General features: G+C 29.4%; 1 protein-coding gene across 1 annotated transcript in view; it reads left to right on the top strand.

Moving 5' to 3' along the window:
* The window catches only part of LOC113366385 (vacuolar protein sorting-associated protein 41 homolog), a 59549-nt gene that overhangs the window by 25720 nt on the left and 18230 nt on the right, over positions 1–15599 (top strand). The window contains exons 8-15 of the mRNA XM_026607985.1: positions 2815–3007; positions 3091–3231; positions 3542–3751; positions 3898–3994; positions 7856–8043; positions 9140–9323; positions 14396–14588; positions 14654–14931. Coding sequence (XP_026463770.1) covers positions 2815–3007; positions 3091–3231; positions 3542–3751; positions 3898–3994; positions 7856–8043; positions 9140–9323; positions 14396–14588; positions 14654–14931 — 1484 coding nt within the window. The remainder of the gene's footprint in view (positions 1–2814; positions 3008–3090; positions 3232–3541; positions 3752–3897; positions 3995–7855; positions 8044–9139; positions 9324–14395; positions 14589–14653; positions 14932–15599) is intronic.

Below are 15599 nucleotides of genomic sequence, written 5' to 3'. Positions count from 1 at the left end.
AATATAAGTTTGAGAAATATGTGTCGAACTTTGCCTACTATAAAATGCAGGGGAATGCAATGCTGATGACATCATAAAGAAAAGCAGAAATAACACCTTTACCGCGCGTAGAAAAATCACGGACTTGCTTTTCTTTTACAAGATAGTAAACGGCTTTATTGAATCACCAGAATTCTTAGAAATACGCCGATTGGCGTATAAATAAATAAATAAATAAATATTAATAGTCTTTGCAAGTGCTAACCTAATATGAAACTGATTATATTTTTTTACAGAGCGTTTGCATTAATTCATTAACTATTAAATTACTAATAAGCAAAATCCAATATTTTTAAATTATACTATTATCTGGCATGCACACAGAATAGACTGAGATTGAATAAAATATTAGAGAATGGAAAATGTTTCAGCTCTGATATAGATTTATATGGTACTAGCTCCCCAATGCTCCCCATTATAAAAAAATAAAAACAATAGAACTCTGACCAAAAATTACAAAAAAAATAAAGGTGAACAACCCTTATCACTTTTAGGAGTATGGAAAATAGATAATTACCAATCCTCAGACCTACTGAATACGAATATAAAATTTGGTAAAAATCGGTAAAGCCATTTCGGAGGAGTATGGGAACAAACTTTGTTACGAGCAAATTTTATATACACTAGAAACTCGATTAACTGGACTAATTGTTGTCGATAGGCATTCGTATAATCGAATGTATGAAGAATTATGTTGTGCATTTATTAATAATAACAAATGCATACAAATATATCAACGAAAATCAATGTTTATTAAGAAATTAACACTTCCGTATGTATGTACATATAAATTTTCTTACGGAATTTTATGATTTTTTTAAAGTGCCATAACATTTTAGTATGATCTATAAGACTATGGTGTCTAACGTCAAAAAAAATCATAAAAATCGTCGAAAAATCTCTTTTTATCACTTTATTACAAGATAACGGTTCGGCCGATCTTTACCAAAAAACTTATCAGCACGATTCCCAACCAATATCTTTCGAACAGTTTTTGAATTTGAATTTCAAAATCGATTCAGAATTGCGGGCTAAAACGTGGACGAAATTTTTTTGAAACGGCTTGGGTGATAACCGCCAGTCCTCATCGAGATACATCGAATGGCTTTTAAATTTTTGAAATTGATCTAGCCGTTTTCGAGAAAACGTCGATTTACGTCAAAAAATCTGTTCACATACACACACACCCACATACTTTTTCCAAATTAAGTCTCGTTATCATTAGAGAACCGGATTTTTTTATGAAAACATAAACTTCTCCTTCGGGAAGTTAAAAACCAAAATTTAAATACATATTATTACCACGTTTTTTATTAATTTAGAAAATTAAACAACCCTTAATAATAAATTATATTTTAAAGTAAGCTTCAAACTTTTTCTTCCAGCTCATGAATCTGAACTAAAATTATGTCAAAAATATTCAATGACCGAACGCGAGATAAAAATTGATTCAATTAATAAAATGGCAATAAAAAGTAGAAGTTGCTGATAAAAAAGAAAAAAAATAGTGCGCGTTAGATTCACGCGCGATTGAAGTAAAACTGTTTTGCTATTGTGCGAGATGGCATTTATGTTAAAAATAAATACATCAAAAAACTATTTTTATTTATATTGTTTATTAGTAATATTGTAACACTCGTGATGCACACATTTATTAGTGTTGACTATTATACACATTTATATAATGATAAATTATAAATTATATATTAATGATAGCATTAAAAATATGTATAATATTTGAAAACAATAATGTAATCATAGTCATGCTTATTTTAAATATGACATGATTGGTTTGTCATTGTAATTAGCATTTACGACTTGAACATTCATTAGAGAAATGAAGTAATTGCTGATTAATAAATTCTATAATATTCGTTTACACAGTAGATTATGTTAAACAACGCCTAAACAAATATTGTTTACACAATTTCACTCATCATGTAATTGTGTTTGAAGAACTTCATGTAATAAAATTAACATACATTCATTGACTGCTTGTTTTTTTTACTTTTCTGCTGACGATACAATCTCATAAAAATATTTTCCATTTCAATAACTTCAAAGATTTATAGAAACTACGAATAATATAGAAATTATTTCAATAAACTTACATTTCGTACACGGCACAAATGTTTCATTTATTTTATTATTTTCATTATAATTATTTACGGGGCACAGTGTAAAATATTTTTCAGATTCAGGCGTTTTTTTTTATTAAATCAAGATTTGTACTACGATGTAACATCAAAACTAATAATGCCATTCCAATTTCCTTCTAGTATCCTTACGCATACAACGGCAGATCTCTATTCACGTGACACGGCGACTAATCACAATCGACGCGTATACAAATGATTTCATCGAGAGCGAATGACAAACTGTCCGGGCGTAACGCTATTTCCTTAGCATTTGTACAGCTTTACTCCCTAGTCGCGCCTAAAGAAGTTTTACTTCAAAATTTAGGGTCGTATGCATTTTTCATTGCCATATTATAAAAAAATGAAAGCGAAAGATTTCGTCCCAGAATTAAAAAAAAGAAAATATTAACTTCTCCTTCGGGAAGTTTATAAGAGTGGCTAAACCTTATCACTTAGGGGTATGAGAAATAGATCGTTACCGTATATCAGACCTACTGAAATGAATATAAATATAAATTCTTAAGAAATATTTATGAAATGATTATTTTACGAAAGTAATTTTTATTTGGTATTTTAAAGCATATTACTACACATCTCAATCATTCTGCAATGCCAATAACTTTAATTTTTGTTTTAGTATCTACATTCCAGATGGACTTTTTTATATCTGGTCTCGGTCCCTTAGAATTGCCAGACCAGCTGGTAGTTTTAGGATATCCAAAAGAAAAAGATCCCAGCACAGGGAAAGCACTGCGTCCTGTTTTATCTGTTTTACATTATAAAGATTCGGATTACGTAGAAGTATGTACAGATACTCTGACGCTACGTGGGTAATTTATTGCCTTTTATAACATTATGCAATTTTGAATCTTTATCAGTAGTGTTGTATTAATGCTATAAAAATATTGTACAGCTATCAAGAGTATACTTGCAATGATTACCATCTTGACTGTTTAATTGAAGAAAATCAATTGTTTATTATGTCCCCAAAAGATGTTATAATTGCGAGCCTATATGACCAGGATGACAAATTGCAATGGCTAATCGATCACAAGTAAGATCTTCATTTTATCTTGTAATTATACTATATCCTCTCCAAGAACGTTTTAGTGCATTTCTTTCCGTTTTTCACACAAAAATTAGCTTAAAAATGCTTATGAAAAGTATAATTAAAATACTTCTTTGAGAAATGGTCCGAAAATAAAATCAGTAGTGAGACCAGAAGGAACCCATTTCAAATTGACCTAAAGAAAATCTGCAAAATATTATAGTCAAAACTGAGTATTTAAAATATCTACAATAAATTATTAGATTGTTTTGTAATGTATTATATTGGGTTATTATATTAATTACTTTACTCATAGCAAATATGACCAAGCGATGGCAGTTTTGGTAAAAAATAATTGTACTTCAAGTCGCTGGAATGATATACAAATTGGTCGAAAATATATTGACTTTTTAATATCAGAAAATAACTATGATAAAGCAGCAAAACTTTGTTTCACTGTTTTCACTAACGATAAAACACTATGGGAAGAACAGTCCTACAAATTTGCAGTGTCTCATAATTTAAGGTACTGACTATTTCTAACTTATATTAAATAAAATACCTTTTGATTTATTATACTTTTTTATTTATTTCTGTATAACTACTTTGTATATTTATATATTGAAGTATAATTTTAGTATTACATATTATAATGAAATATGTTACTTTCAGATCCATTAGTCCATATTTACCAAGAACATTAGAAACAAAACTAGATCCTCAAATTTATGAAATGGTATTATATGAATATCTGAAATATGACCCGCAGGTAAATAAGTTTATTAAGCAATTATCACATCATCTCATTTAAAAATAAAATTTATTTAATTTTCAACTTTTTGGGGATATGGATTAATATCCACCTCTTCAGAAATATTAAAATAAACTTAAATAAAATATTAAATTAAATATTAAAGGAATTTACTTTTACCTTTGATTAAACTAGTACTTAATTAATTAACTTCGTAGGGTAAGTTATTGTAATGGGCCGAAAATCGAAATTGAAAATTTTTACATTTCTCGACGTTTTGGAGGTTTCTGAACATTTTGGCATACCTCAGAAAAAATGGATGTGTGTGTGTTTTTTATGTATAGCGAAGGAAATGCCTTTATGCATTTCAGACTGGTGTTTTGTCTGGGTATGTCGGACTCAATACCGCCCTGGTATAATACCGACTAAAACCACTGCTTTGCCCTTGCCTATGGTCCCCACGGAAACCGCCGTTAGGCATTACTTTATGGGGGGAGGATCTAAAATGTTATAATTCTTAACTTGATTTTTTATTTAAATATGTGTGTGTATGTATGTATGGATACAATTTTTCGGTCACGTTTTCGGGCGCACAGATCAACCGATTTAAATGGCTCAAAAAACATTCGATTCCTATTGATAGGAAGAGATAGCTGATTAGTTTTTGGCAAAGGCAGGTCCAGCAGTTACGGAGATAAAGAGCAAAGAGTGCAGAAAATAGAAATCGAGTTTTTGAGAAAACGGAGCATCCGATTTGAATGATTTAAAAAACATTCAATTAGTAATGATTGGGAGAAGTTTTTATTAGTTTTTGGCAAAGGCAAGCCCGGCCATTTCGAAGATACGGAGCTAAATGTCCAAAAAATGGCAGTTTTTGAGAAAACTAAGCGTCCGATTTAAATAATTCAAAGAACTTTCTGCTTGTCTTAATAAAATAATTGATTTTGGAAAAAAAAATTGTTTCAACTTTATTTTTCAATTTTTTTTTTCAAAAAAAAATTTTTTGTATATCGAAAATAATTCAGATTTTTTAAAATTCTGACTATAGTTCTTTGCAATTCAATTTATATAATTCTTATAAATATTAGACAATGTTACAATATTTATGATAATCTATTTGAAAACATTCAGTATTCCTCGAACATTTCGTTACAGCAATTTGCCTTAAGGCACGATGCCATACACCCCACTAGTTTAATTTTATTTGAACAGTAAATATTACTAACAAATTATGGGCATAAAATTTTGTAAACTTTAGAATCAAATATATAAAGTCACCATCGTTTTAAATTTATTTTTTTATAAGCTTAGTACTAAATGATTGACAATTTTTTTTAAATTTCAACAGTTATAAAAAATATTATTTTTTTATTATAGAAAAAAAGTAAATGCAACTAAAAATTTTTTAGGCTCAACTCTATATTTAAATTAAAATAAATAAAAATATAATTGAAAATTAGAAAAATCCATGTATTTAGTTTTTATACCAATGCACCACAATGACCTAAAATTAAAACTATATTTCATTTAACTAAACCAATCTCAATCATAATTTTTTATACCACTGGAATTGCCTTCCCTAAAAACTAATCATTTCTTCATACCGTCAACACAAGCTTTTAATTTCCCATATGGTAAGTTATAGTAATCGCAAAAAAAACGATTTTTTTATTTTATTTTCAATAGCAATCAGAATACATGGTCATTCTATGGGCTATTTGGCTTATGTCATTCTCTCGCACACATACACACACATATAAATTAATCTGCTAAATATTACATTGTTAGGGAATACTTCAATAAGTAATTCTACTATTCTGTGCACATGAAGTTACAATAGTTCTAAGGGTCCTCCATATTATCTTTGGGCAGTTTCTTCTTCAGTCTTCTTGAAGTTGGTGTCTCAAGAAGCTGAGTGACTATATAATTTGTATGATGTTCCAGTTTATGATTTTTTTTATATATCTTTACATTTCAAAGGTTTCTGAATATTTTGGCGTACCTTACGTTACCTTGCGTTAGAAAAATGGATTTATGTGTGTATGTGTGTGTGTGTGTGCTGATACAAATTTTCGTCGTCGATTTCGGAAACACGGATCAACCGATTTCAATAATTTAAAAAAACATTCGATTCGTATTGATAAGGAGACGTGCTGATTAGCTTTGGCGGAAGCAGGTCTAGCCGTTCTGAAGATACGGGGCAAAAAGTGCCAAAAACGGTAACTCAGTTTTTAAAAGAGCGGAGCGTCCGATTTTAATAATCCATTAAAATTAATTCATTAAAAACATTTACTTCTATTGACAAGATGAAAAACTGATTAAGTTTTTGGGAAAGCAGGTCCAGCGGTAATGGACTCTCAATAAAAATAAGTTTAAAAAATGTCATTTGGCAGTCAAAAATGTTTATTGGACTTATGCACATCAAATTATCAGATATTTTATAGAGATTTTCATAATGTGTGCACATTTTGTGTATTTTTTTTGGGTTTTGTACCAAGATTTTTAATTACGGTGCGGGAAGTTCCAGCAATTTGCTTTGAGGCACGATGCCATGCACCTCACTAGTATATCTTTCCGTTTTAATAGTTTCTGAACATTTTAGCATACCTTAGAAAAAATGTATGTATGTGTGTGTGTGTGTGTGTTCGGATACAATTTTTTGTAAAAATTTCGTGAACAAGGATCAACCAAAAAACCTTCAATTCCTATTGATAAGGAGACTGCACCTTTGTTAAAAACTAATCAGCACGATTAATTTTTAACAAAGGTGCAGCCATTTCGGAGATACGGGGCCAAAAGCGCGAAAAATGGTATGGTTCTCACAGTTTCTGTGAGAACGGAGCGTCCAATATCAATAATTTAGAAATCATTTTACTTGTATTGACAAAATGAAGAGCTGATTAAATTTTTGGAAAGGTCCGTCTAGCGGTTTCGAAGATCCAATGCAAAAAGTAAAAAAAAAGCTATTTGGCATATGCACATCATATAATCAGATATTTTATACGGATGTTAATAATAAGTACAAATTTTGTTTACATTTCTACGGGTGTTTTGCATTTTTACGCACTTCAATATTTCATCTCAAAAAAGTTCTAAAAAAAGTTCAAAATTTTCAATAATTTGAACATATTTCGAATTTTTAAAAAAAAATCACAATTTAAGAAATTTGTAAGTTTTCAAAAAAATTTATTTTTGATACGGAAAGTTTCAGCAATTTTCCTTAAAGGCTCGACGCCCATGCTTCACTAGTTGAACCATTATTCTAATCGCATTCTCTCAAATATGCATGACCATTTTTTGCTATCTTGGCTTTATACCTCCGAAACGGATCACCACTCTTCACCGACAGTACGAACAAAATACTTTTTAAATCATTTGAATCGGTTGATCCATACTGTTAAAAATGTCAAGAATATTGTTTTTTTTTAACAATTGTTTGAACTATTTAAATAAAGTTTATTATAATATCAATTATAAATTTTGATACAAAACCTAAAAAAGTGGAAACAAAATTTGTACTTATTATCATAATCTCTATACAATATCTGATAATTTAAAATGTATATGAGTTATGTTCAATTTTGACCGCCAAATGCCACTTTTTTTTAACTTTATTACTATATCTCCAAAAACGCTGGACCTACCATCCGAAATTATAATAAATTATTCATTCAGTAAAATGGTTCTTCAATCATTCTGGATGCTCGGTTTTCTCAAAAAACGGAATTGACATTTTTTGCACTATTTGCTCCGTATCTCCGATTAAGGTTTATGATATTTGTATAAATATGCGATTGTGTATAGGAATGAAATCGCATTATGTATATGTATAACGATTTGTAATGTATTATTTGAATTTAATACATGCTTTTATTTCAGGGTTTTTTGCAGCTAATAAGTGAATGGAATCCGGAATTATATAATACTTCAGCAGTAGTGTCAGCGGTGTTAGAGCATTTACTAATTTGCAAAAAAGATAATGTTGATAATACAATTTTGCTTGAAGCATTGGCTGTTCTTTATTCACACGAGAAAAAATATGATAAAGCTTTATCCATGTATCTCACGTGAGTGTTTTATGCCTTATTCTCTCTATCTTTCACTCTATATATATATATATATATATATATATATATATATATATATATATATATATATATATATATATATATATATATATATATAAATAAATATTGTGTGTTTCTTTTCCGAACAGTAAATCCATTAATAAAAAACAATTTGTTTTTTTTTTGAAGATGTTTAATGACAACGTTTTGGAACTAGATACGTCCCATCATCAGGTTTATTCTGTCAAAGACAATGTTTTTTATGAACTATTGACTAATATTAATTAATGATGGTTATTACAGATTATTTAGAAAAATTATAAAGGAATAGATTATGCACCTGTAATAATTTATATATCCATATCACTAATATTTTGTTAAAAACACTCGTTTTTTATATTATTTAATACACAAAACTAATTAATTTCCTATAAATAAATACTCACCACGTATTTTCGTAAAAATTGAAATAGCTTATAGGCAATAGCCAAATATCATGATTGATGCAAGCTTTTCGATTTTATGAATGAATCATGGTTGCGCATTATGTGTGCTATCTATTGTTTAATTTAGATACTTTATCAGTTCGACACGTATAAGTTCATCATCATTATAAATCATATTTCATTAAACAAAAACAAAATAGAATATTTAATATTTATTAAAACAATTAATATGATCCTTTAAAATATTCAATATTTATATTTTATTCAATTTTTGAATATTTTATTGGATTACATAGGCTCATAGAAATTCGTATTTATGATTGTCTATAATAAATAAATAAAGAAAATAAACAAAAAAAATAAATTGAATATTTCAACTTGTATTGAATATTGTAAACTTGTATTAACTTTAAATTGCTCGAAATGAAAAATACTCTTCTTTTCTTTTGTTTAGTTTTTTTATCTAAAATTGACTTAAATAAGTGTGTTTTCTTGTTTCTATTTTTACAAAAATTTAATAAATCGTTATACGTAATTACGGCTGGTCTTTATAAACTGATTGCCACAGCTGCGCTGAAAACATATTGCGCTTGGAAACTACTTGTAATAAAAGCTTTATTAGAAATTAATATTTTTTGCATTATTTGTAGAATAAAGCATAAAGAAGTATTCGACTTGATTCGAAAATATGATCTATACGATCACATCGTTGACAAGATTCCAACGCTAATGAATGTGGATGTCGATCATGCTTTAACACTGCTGATGGAACGAAAGATACCGTCGGAAGCAGTCGTTGCGAATTTACAAACACATCAGGAGTACTTATATTTGGTATTATTTTTGATTTTCTAAATAGCACTTATATTCTTGGTATTATTTCCGAATATGCAAATAGCACTATTGTGCTTGTTTTTTTTCATATTTTTTCTAAAGCAATTTAAACTTTTTAGAACTATAATGAAAGTTACATGAAGTTATGAAAATGTTACATTTAATCATCTATTATCACTTCCTAATATTAATTTTCACTGAAAAATAATAAGTTGGATTTGGCTCGCAATTCAATGGGTGGCTTTGTGCTTGTTAGTTTTCTACTTCCAATATAGTTCATAAGTGATTTTTGGAGTATTTTTTTTAAATAGCACATTATTAACCATATTTTGCTGTGATTTTAGTAATTATGTATCTCAGGTTTACTGTTCTGGGATTTTGATGAAACTTCGCATGGTGTAAAGTGAAATCGAATAGCTTAAAATATTATAGGACTATGAGAAGTGTTTTAATTATCAAAATTACTTAATTTTAGCTTTGCTCAGTCAGTTCAAGCTCTTGCTTCCACTTTTTGCGTTCGAATTCATAGATAAGAAAGTTAATTAGTTAAACATGATCGGGTTCAAACCACAGGATTATACGTATTAACATCGGATATTGTGTTTTGTCAATTAGCATGAGAGCTTGGGTTTGCTACGTGATTGTGAGTCTTCTGAGTAGTTGAAACATGTCATCAGTGCCCGTGAGGCCCGGGCCTAGGGTGGCACAATTTAGGGGCGGCAAATTTTTCAGAATGTCAAAGTTTTAAACACGATAACATGAAACACGACAATTCATTTTAAGAATGGATCCTGAACTTTTTTGTAAATTTAGAGATCATTTTTTATGAAATAGAACGTAATACGTTTACTAATCAAATTTATTATTCGTGGGTGCCGCATTGATATTTTCTTGATGTATCATATTTAATACAATAATTATCAGACTGATAAGCTTTTTTGGAGAAATATTGAAAAGCTATTCGTTTTTTGCAATTTTGTTAAAGTAAATCTTATATATAAAACGCTTTAAAAATTGTTCGATGGTTTCTTATTTTATTTTCTGTATAAAATCAAACCATGGCGAATTAATATAATATATTAATTGTTGTTCATTAATTTATTATGTTAAAATTCATTTCTCATTTGTATATGAAAATATATTTTTTTAAATAACCTGTAGGATAAAATTGAATCCTAAACAGTATCTGACAATTTGGTATGCTTCCTGCAATTGGTATTTTTTTCAACTTCAGGAAGGCTAAGTTATAATAATCCCAAAAAATCGTAAATAAAATTGTTTATATATCTCTACGCTTCAAGATCTCCTGAACATTTTGACATACCTTAGAAAAAATGGATGTATACATGTGTTTGTCCGGTTACAATTTTTTGCCAATTGACATTCGATTTATAATATCGCGAAGACGCGCTTTTTTTGCAAAGTTATTTTGCAAAGACAGTCTCATCCATTTCGGTATAAGGGGCAAAAAGGTAAAAAATGCCAATTCAATTTTTCAAAAGGAGTGTCCGATTTGAATAATTCAAGACACATTTCACTTGTATGACGAAATAAAGAACTATCGAAAATTTTGTGAGAGCGTCATTTGGTGGTAAAAAAATGATTATCGGACAATATGCATATCAAATTGAATATGAAAACTGTTTTTCATAATCTCTCATACCAGGCACCTCTGCCTGACTGAGATATGAAAATAATGTATATATATATATATATATATATATATATATATATATAAATAAATAATGATATATAAAAAAATATCCGATTTTTTATAAAAATATTATTAATTACTACAAATTTTGTCTTCATTATTTTGAATCATTCCGTATCAAAATTTTTAATTTTTAAAGTTTTCTTAGATAGTTCAAGTGTCCTTTGCAAAGATCAAGCGACATGAATGATTAAAAAAATATTCGCTTGGCCTTGACCGCGAGGCGAACTGTTTATGTCAAAGGCAGGTTTAGCATTTTTGGAGATAGCAGAAGGTGCAAAAGTGGTCATGAAGTTTTGAGGGTACAGATCATCCGATTGGACTGACTCAAAAAATATTTTGTTTGTAGTATTTTAATTGTATGAAGAAGTGATTAGTTTTCCGAAAAGGCAAGTCCACTGGTTTGAATTTTTAATTCTTCATTCCGTTAATACAAGTAAATTTTTTTTGAATTATTCGGAAATCAGTCTCTCGGTTCTTTCAAAAACTGAATTGCAATTTTTGCACTTTTGCTCTGTATTCTTCAAACGGCTTGACCTGTCTTTGCCAAAAACTAATCAGAATTTTCTTATCTATGGGAATAAAACAAACTTATCTTATGGGAAAATGTCTGTAACGTAAAAACATACAAAAATTTTCATTTTAGATCTTTTGCGATTACTATAACTCACGAATACTTTACGCAAAGTTAAAAATTGTATTTAAGTAATTTATAATAAAAATAGCTGTAAGTGGAATTCTGTCTTGAGGCAATTATGGCATCGTGCCTTAAGGCAAATTGCTGGAACTTCCCGTACCGTAACGAAATGTTCGAGGAATACTGAATGTTTTCAAATAGATTATTATAAATATTGTAACATTGTCTAATATTTATAAGAATTATATAAACTGAATTGCAGAGTTGAAATTATTTAGAAAGTATATTAGAACTATAGTCAGAAATAAAAATAAAATCTGAAATATTTAAAGGAACATAATAATTTTTTCCAAAATCAATTATTTTGTTAAGACAAGCAGAAAGTTCTTTGAATCATTTAATTCAGACGCTTAGTTCTCTCAAAAACTGCCATTTTTTACATATTTAGCTCCGTATCTTCAAAATGGCTGGGCCTGCCTTCGCCAAAAACTAATAAACACTTCTCCCAATCATTACCAATTGAATGTTTTTTAGATCATTCAAATCGGATACTCCGTTCTCTCAAAAATTCGATTTCTATTTTCTGCACTCTTTGCTCTGTATCTCCGAAACGGCTGGACCTGCCTTTGCCGAAAACTAATCAGTTCTTTTCCCTATCAATAGGAATCGAATGTTTTTTGGTCCATTCAAATCGGTTGATCCGTGCGCCCTAAAACGTGACTGTAAATCACACACATCCATTTTTTCTGAGGTATGCCAAAACGTTCAGAAACCTTCAAAACGTCGAGAAATGTAAAAATTTTCAATTCCGATTTTCGGCCCATTACAATAACTTACCCTACGGGAAGTTAATTATAGTTTAATTAAAAAAGTAAAAGTTTGTCTATTAAAAAGGGCGCTTGATCAGATAGGGCCTAGGGCGGCACAAAGCTTAATCCGCCACTGCATGTCATGTCGTCCCTATCGAATCGTTGGCATACCCGATATGCTCACGAGCAGCTCATATTAGATTTGTGATTTTTTCGGAAAATAAATAGGTCTGTAGAGTGTGGGTGGAATCGCAAAGAATACACTGTGTATTACACCTATCGAATCGTTGGCATACCCGATATGCTCACGAGCAGCTCATATTAGATTTGTGATTCTTTCGGAAAATAAATAGGTTTAGATGGTTCGAATGATTATTTTGTTTAACTGTAGCGTTGTCTCGTCAAAGGTTTTGATTTCTGATTTCGTGCATTATTATCAAGTAGGATTTTTTCACATTTCTTGAGTTGGGTGGAGTTAGCAATATAATATTTCAATTTTATGTAGTACTGATCAGGAAGAATGTTACCGGAGATGAATGCACGCCGAAGTCTTCATTTAGTCGATCTTCCTATATCCTTGCAAGCCAGTAGTTATCTAATTCAGCCGTGACTCAATTAACTATATCCGAAGTATTTGTTGGCATTTATTATATAAGCAGCTATATCCGAGATCCGAGATCTATAACCTCAAGTGGAATTTTGACATGAAAGTTGCTTGATGTCGAGCTTTGGCGGTAGCGGCAATCGAACCAGTGAACCCAGGATTAGTTTGTGCTAGCCCACCTTCTACCGCCGCCTGGGCCATCTACTGTTCATGGTGTTAAATTGATGCGTTTATGTCAAATCTTATATTATATGACTTATAAAAAATAATTATTATAAAAAGTTATACTACAACATGAACGTAAAATTTTATCGCATTTTGGTTAGTTTAATTTTATAAATTTTAGTTATTATTTCTAATTAATATTTCGATTCCAAAATGAGTCTCAAGACATTTTATGTAAGCTTTTGGTTTCATAAATCAATTTTAAAAATTAATTTAAATTTGAAATCTGCCCAAAATATAAAATAAGGCACATAATGACATGAATGAAATATGCGATTCTTTCAGATTTGTTTGAGTAGTATTATCCATTAATGGATAATAATAATAATAATTAAAATTCAAATTAAAATCCATTAATGGATAATAATAATAATTAAAATTTTAATAATCTCAATCGGAATATGAGAAATTAAGTTTACTATAACCTTTCATTTGTTTTGAACATTAATATTATAGGATAGGGCGGGGCACAAAGGTATATATAGAAACCAAACCAATTATATCACAACAAATAACACATATCAAACAAACAACTGTCTGACCATGTTCTACTACTACTTTGTTATTTGCTATTTTTTATATTTTACAACTTTGCCAGGGTGAAGCTTTAGTTGGGCTCTTTTATCACTTCCACGTGTAAACTTTTAAAGAGATTATGAAAAAACTGTTGAATCTAACTTAGAATTAACAATACATCTTACAAAACAATTAAGTAACTAAAAACTAACCACATAAGAAAATACTTTTGTTGTGGATTTTCAAACATTGCCGTTTATCGGGAGAAGATAACAACGTCGTAAGAATCAAGAATCAAGGTTATATATCCTTATTCCTCTACTTTCAAATATTGTTGTTAAAAATTAGTATATTTACTCATTTTTTTGGAAACCTTTAGGCGCAGACCTTAAGCACCGCTCTACCCTATAATTTTTTTTTTACATAAGCATGAATATAGCGATGCTGATGTTTTTATAAAGCTTTACACATTGAAATAATTTTTTAATTGGTATAGTGGACTACTGGGGTATATATTTTTAAATTTTAAATTCTAGCTGTGCTTATATATTTATTTTTGTACTTTAGTATTTAGATCGTTACGACAAGGTCGACACATGTGGTTGTAGTCAATATCATGGATTGCTAGTTGAACTGTATGCAACTTATTGCAGAGCTAAACTGTTACCATTTTTGAGAAGTAGTAATAGCTATCCAATACAACTCGCTTTAAATATTTGTCAAGAAAATAAATTCTATCAGGAAACGGTATATTTATTAGGTTAGTTTAATTTTCCCGCATGAATTAACGATGATAAAATTGATTATTTTTTATTATTTTTCCAGGTCGCATCGGTGAAACGAATGAAGCTTTACAGATTATTATACATGATTTGAACGATATTAATTTCGCGATTAATTTTTGTCAAGAAAATAATGATCTGGAATTATGGGATGGTTTGATCGAGCATTCGCTAAATAAGCCTGAGTTCATCATACATTTACTAAAAGCCATTGGTGCTTACGTAGATCCGAAACGTCTAGTTCAAAAAATAGCTTCTGGTTTGATAATACCAAACCTTAAAGACGCATTAATAAAGATGATGTGCGATTATAATTTACAGGTTAGTCATTATATTTATTATGTAAAAATATTATGTTTATTCTGGTACTTATAACTCGAGCGCGTAGAGACAGTTTTTCATGTGTTATTTTTAACTTTTAACTTTCCGAAGGAAAAGTTTATGTTTTTATTAAAAATCCGATAAGCCAATTTTATGGTTTCTCGGAGTTTAAAGTCATTCTGAATCGAATGAGACCAAATTTGGAAAAAATATGTGTGTGTCTGTATATATATATATATATTACACGAACAGATCGATGTTTTCTCAAAAAATGCTGGACCGATTTGAAAAATTTGAATGCCATTTCATGCGTCTCGATTAGGACTATCGTTTTCAAGTTTGTTTGACGATAGGCCGAACCGTTTCTTTGTAATTTGCGAAAAAGTGTAAACCTTTCCGTCCACGTTTTAGCTCACAATCCTGAATCGATTTAAATAAATAAAAAATTATTTGGAAGATATAATAACAGGGTAGGAATGATACTGATTAGTTTCAGGTAAAAATCGACTGAGCCGTTTTTTCGTAATTAACTGTTAAAAAAAAATTCTTGATGAAACTTTTGATAGATATCATGATCCTAAAGAACATACTAAAATTTTACAACTATGCGGCAAATAGTTTAATATTAAAAATTCATCAAAGTTTGAAAAAAATATTATAGTCATTTG

The sequence above is a fragment of the Ctenocephalides felis genome, unplaced genomic scaffold (assembly GCF_003426905.1).
Source record: "Ctenocephalides felis isolate EL2017-DRISC unplaced genomic scaffold, ASM342690v1 CF-g0.4_SCAFFOLD_01170, whole genome shotgun sequence".
Taxonomy (NCBI): domain Eukaryota; kingdom Metazoa; phylum Arthropoda; class Insecta; order Siphonaptera; family Pulicidae; genus Ctenocephalides; species Ctenocephalides felis.
Note: the sequence above shows the minus strand (reverse complement) of the source record. Positions and strands in the feature narration are given on the sequence as shown.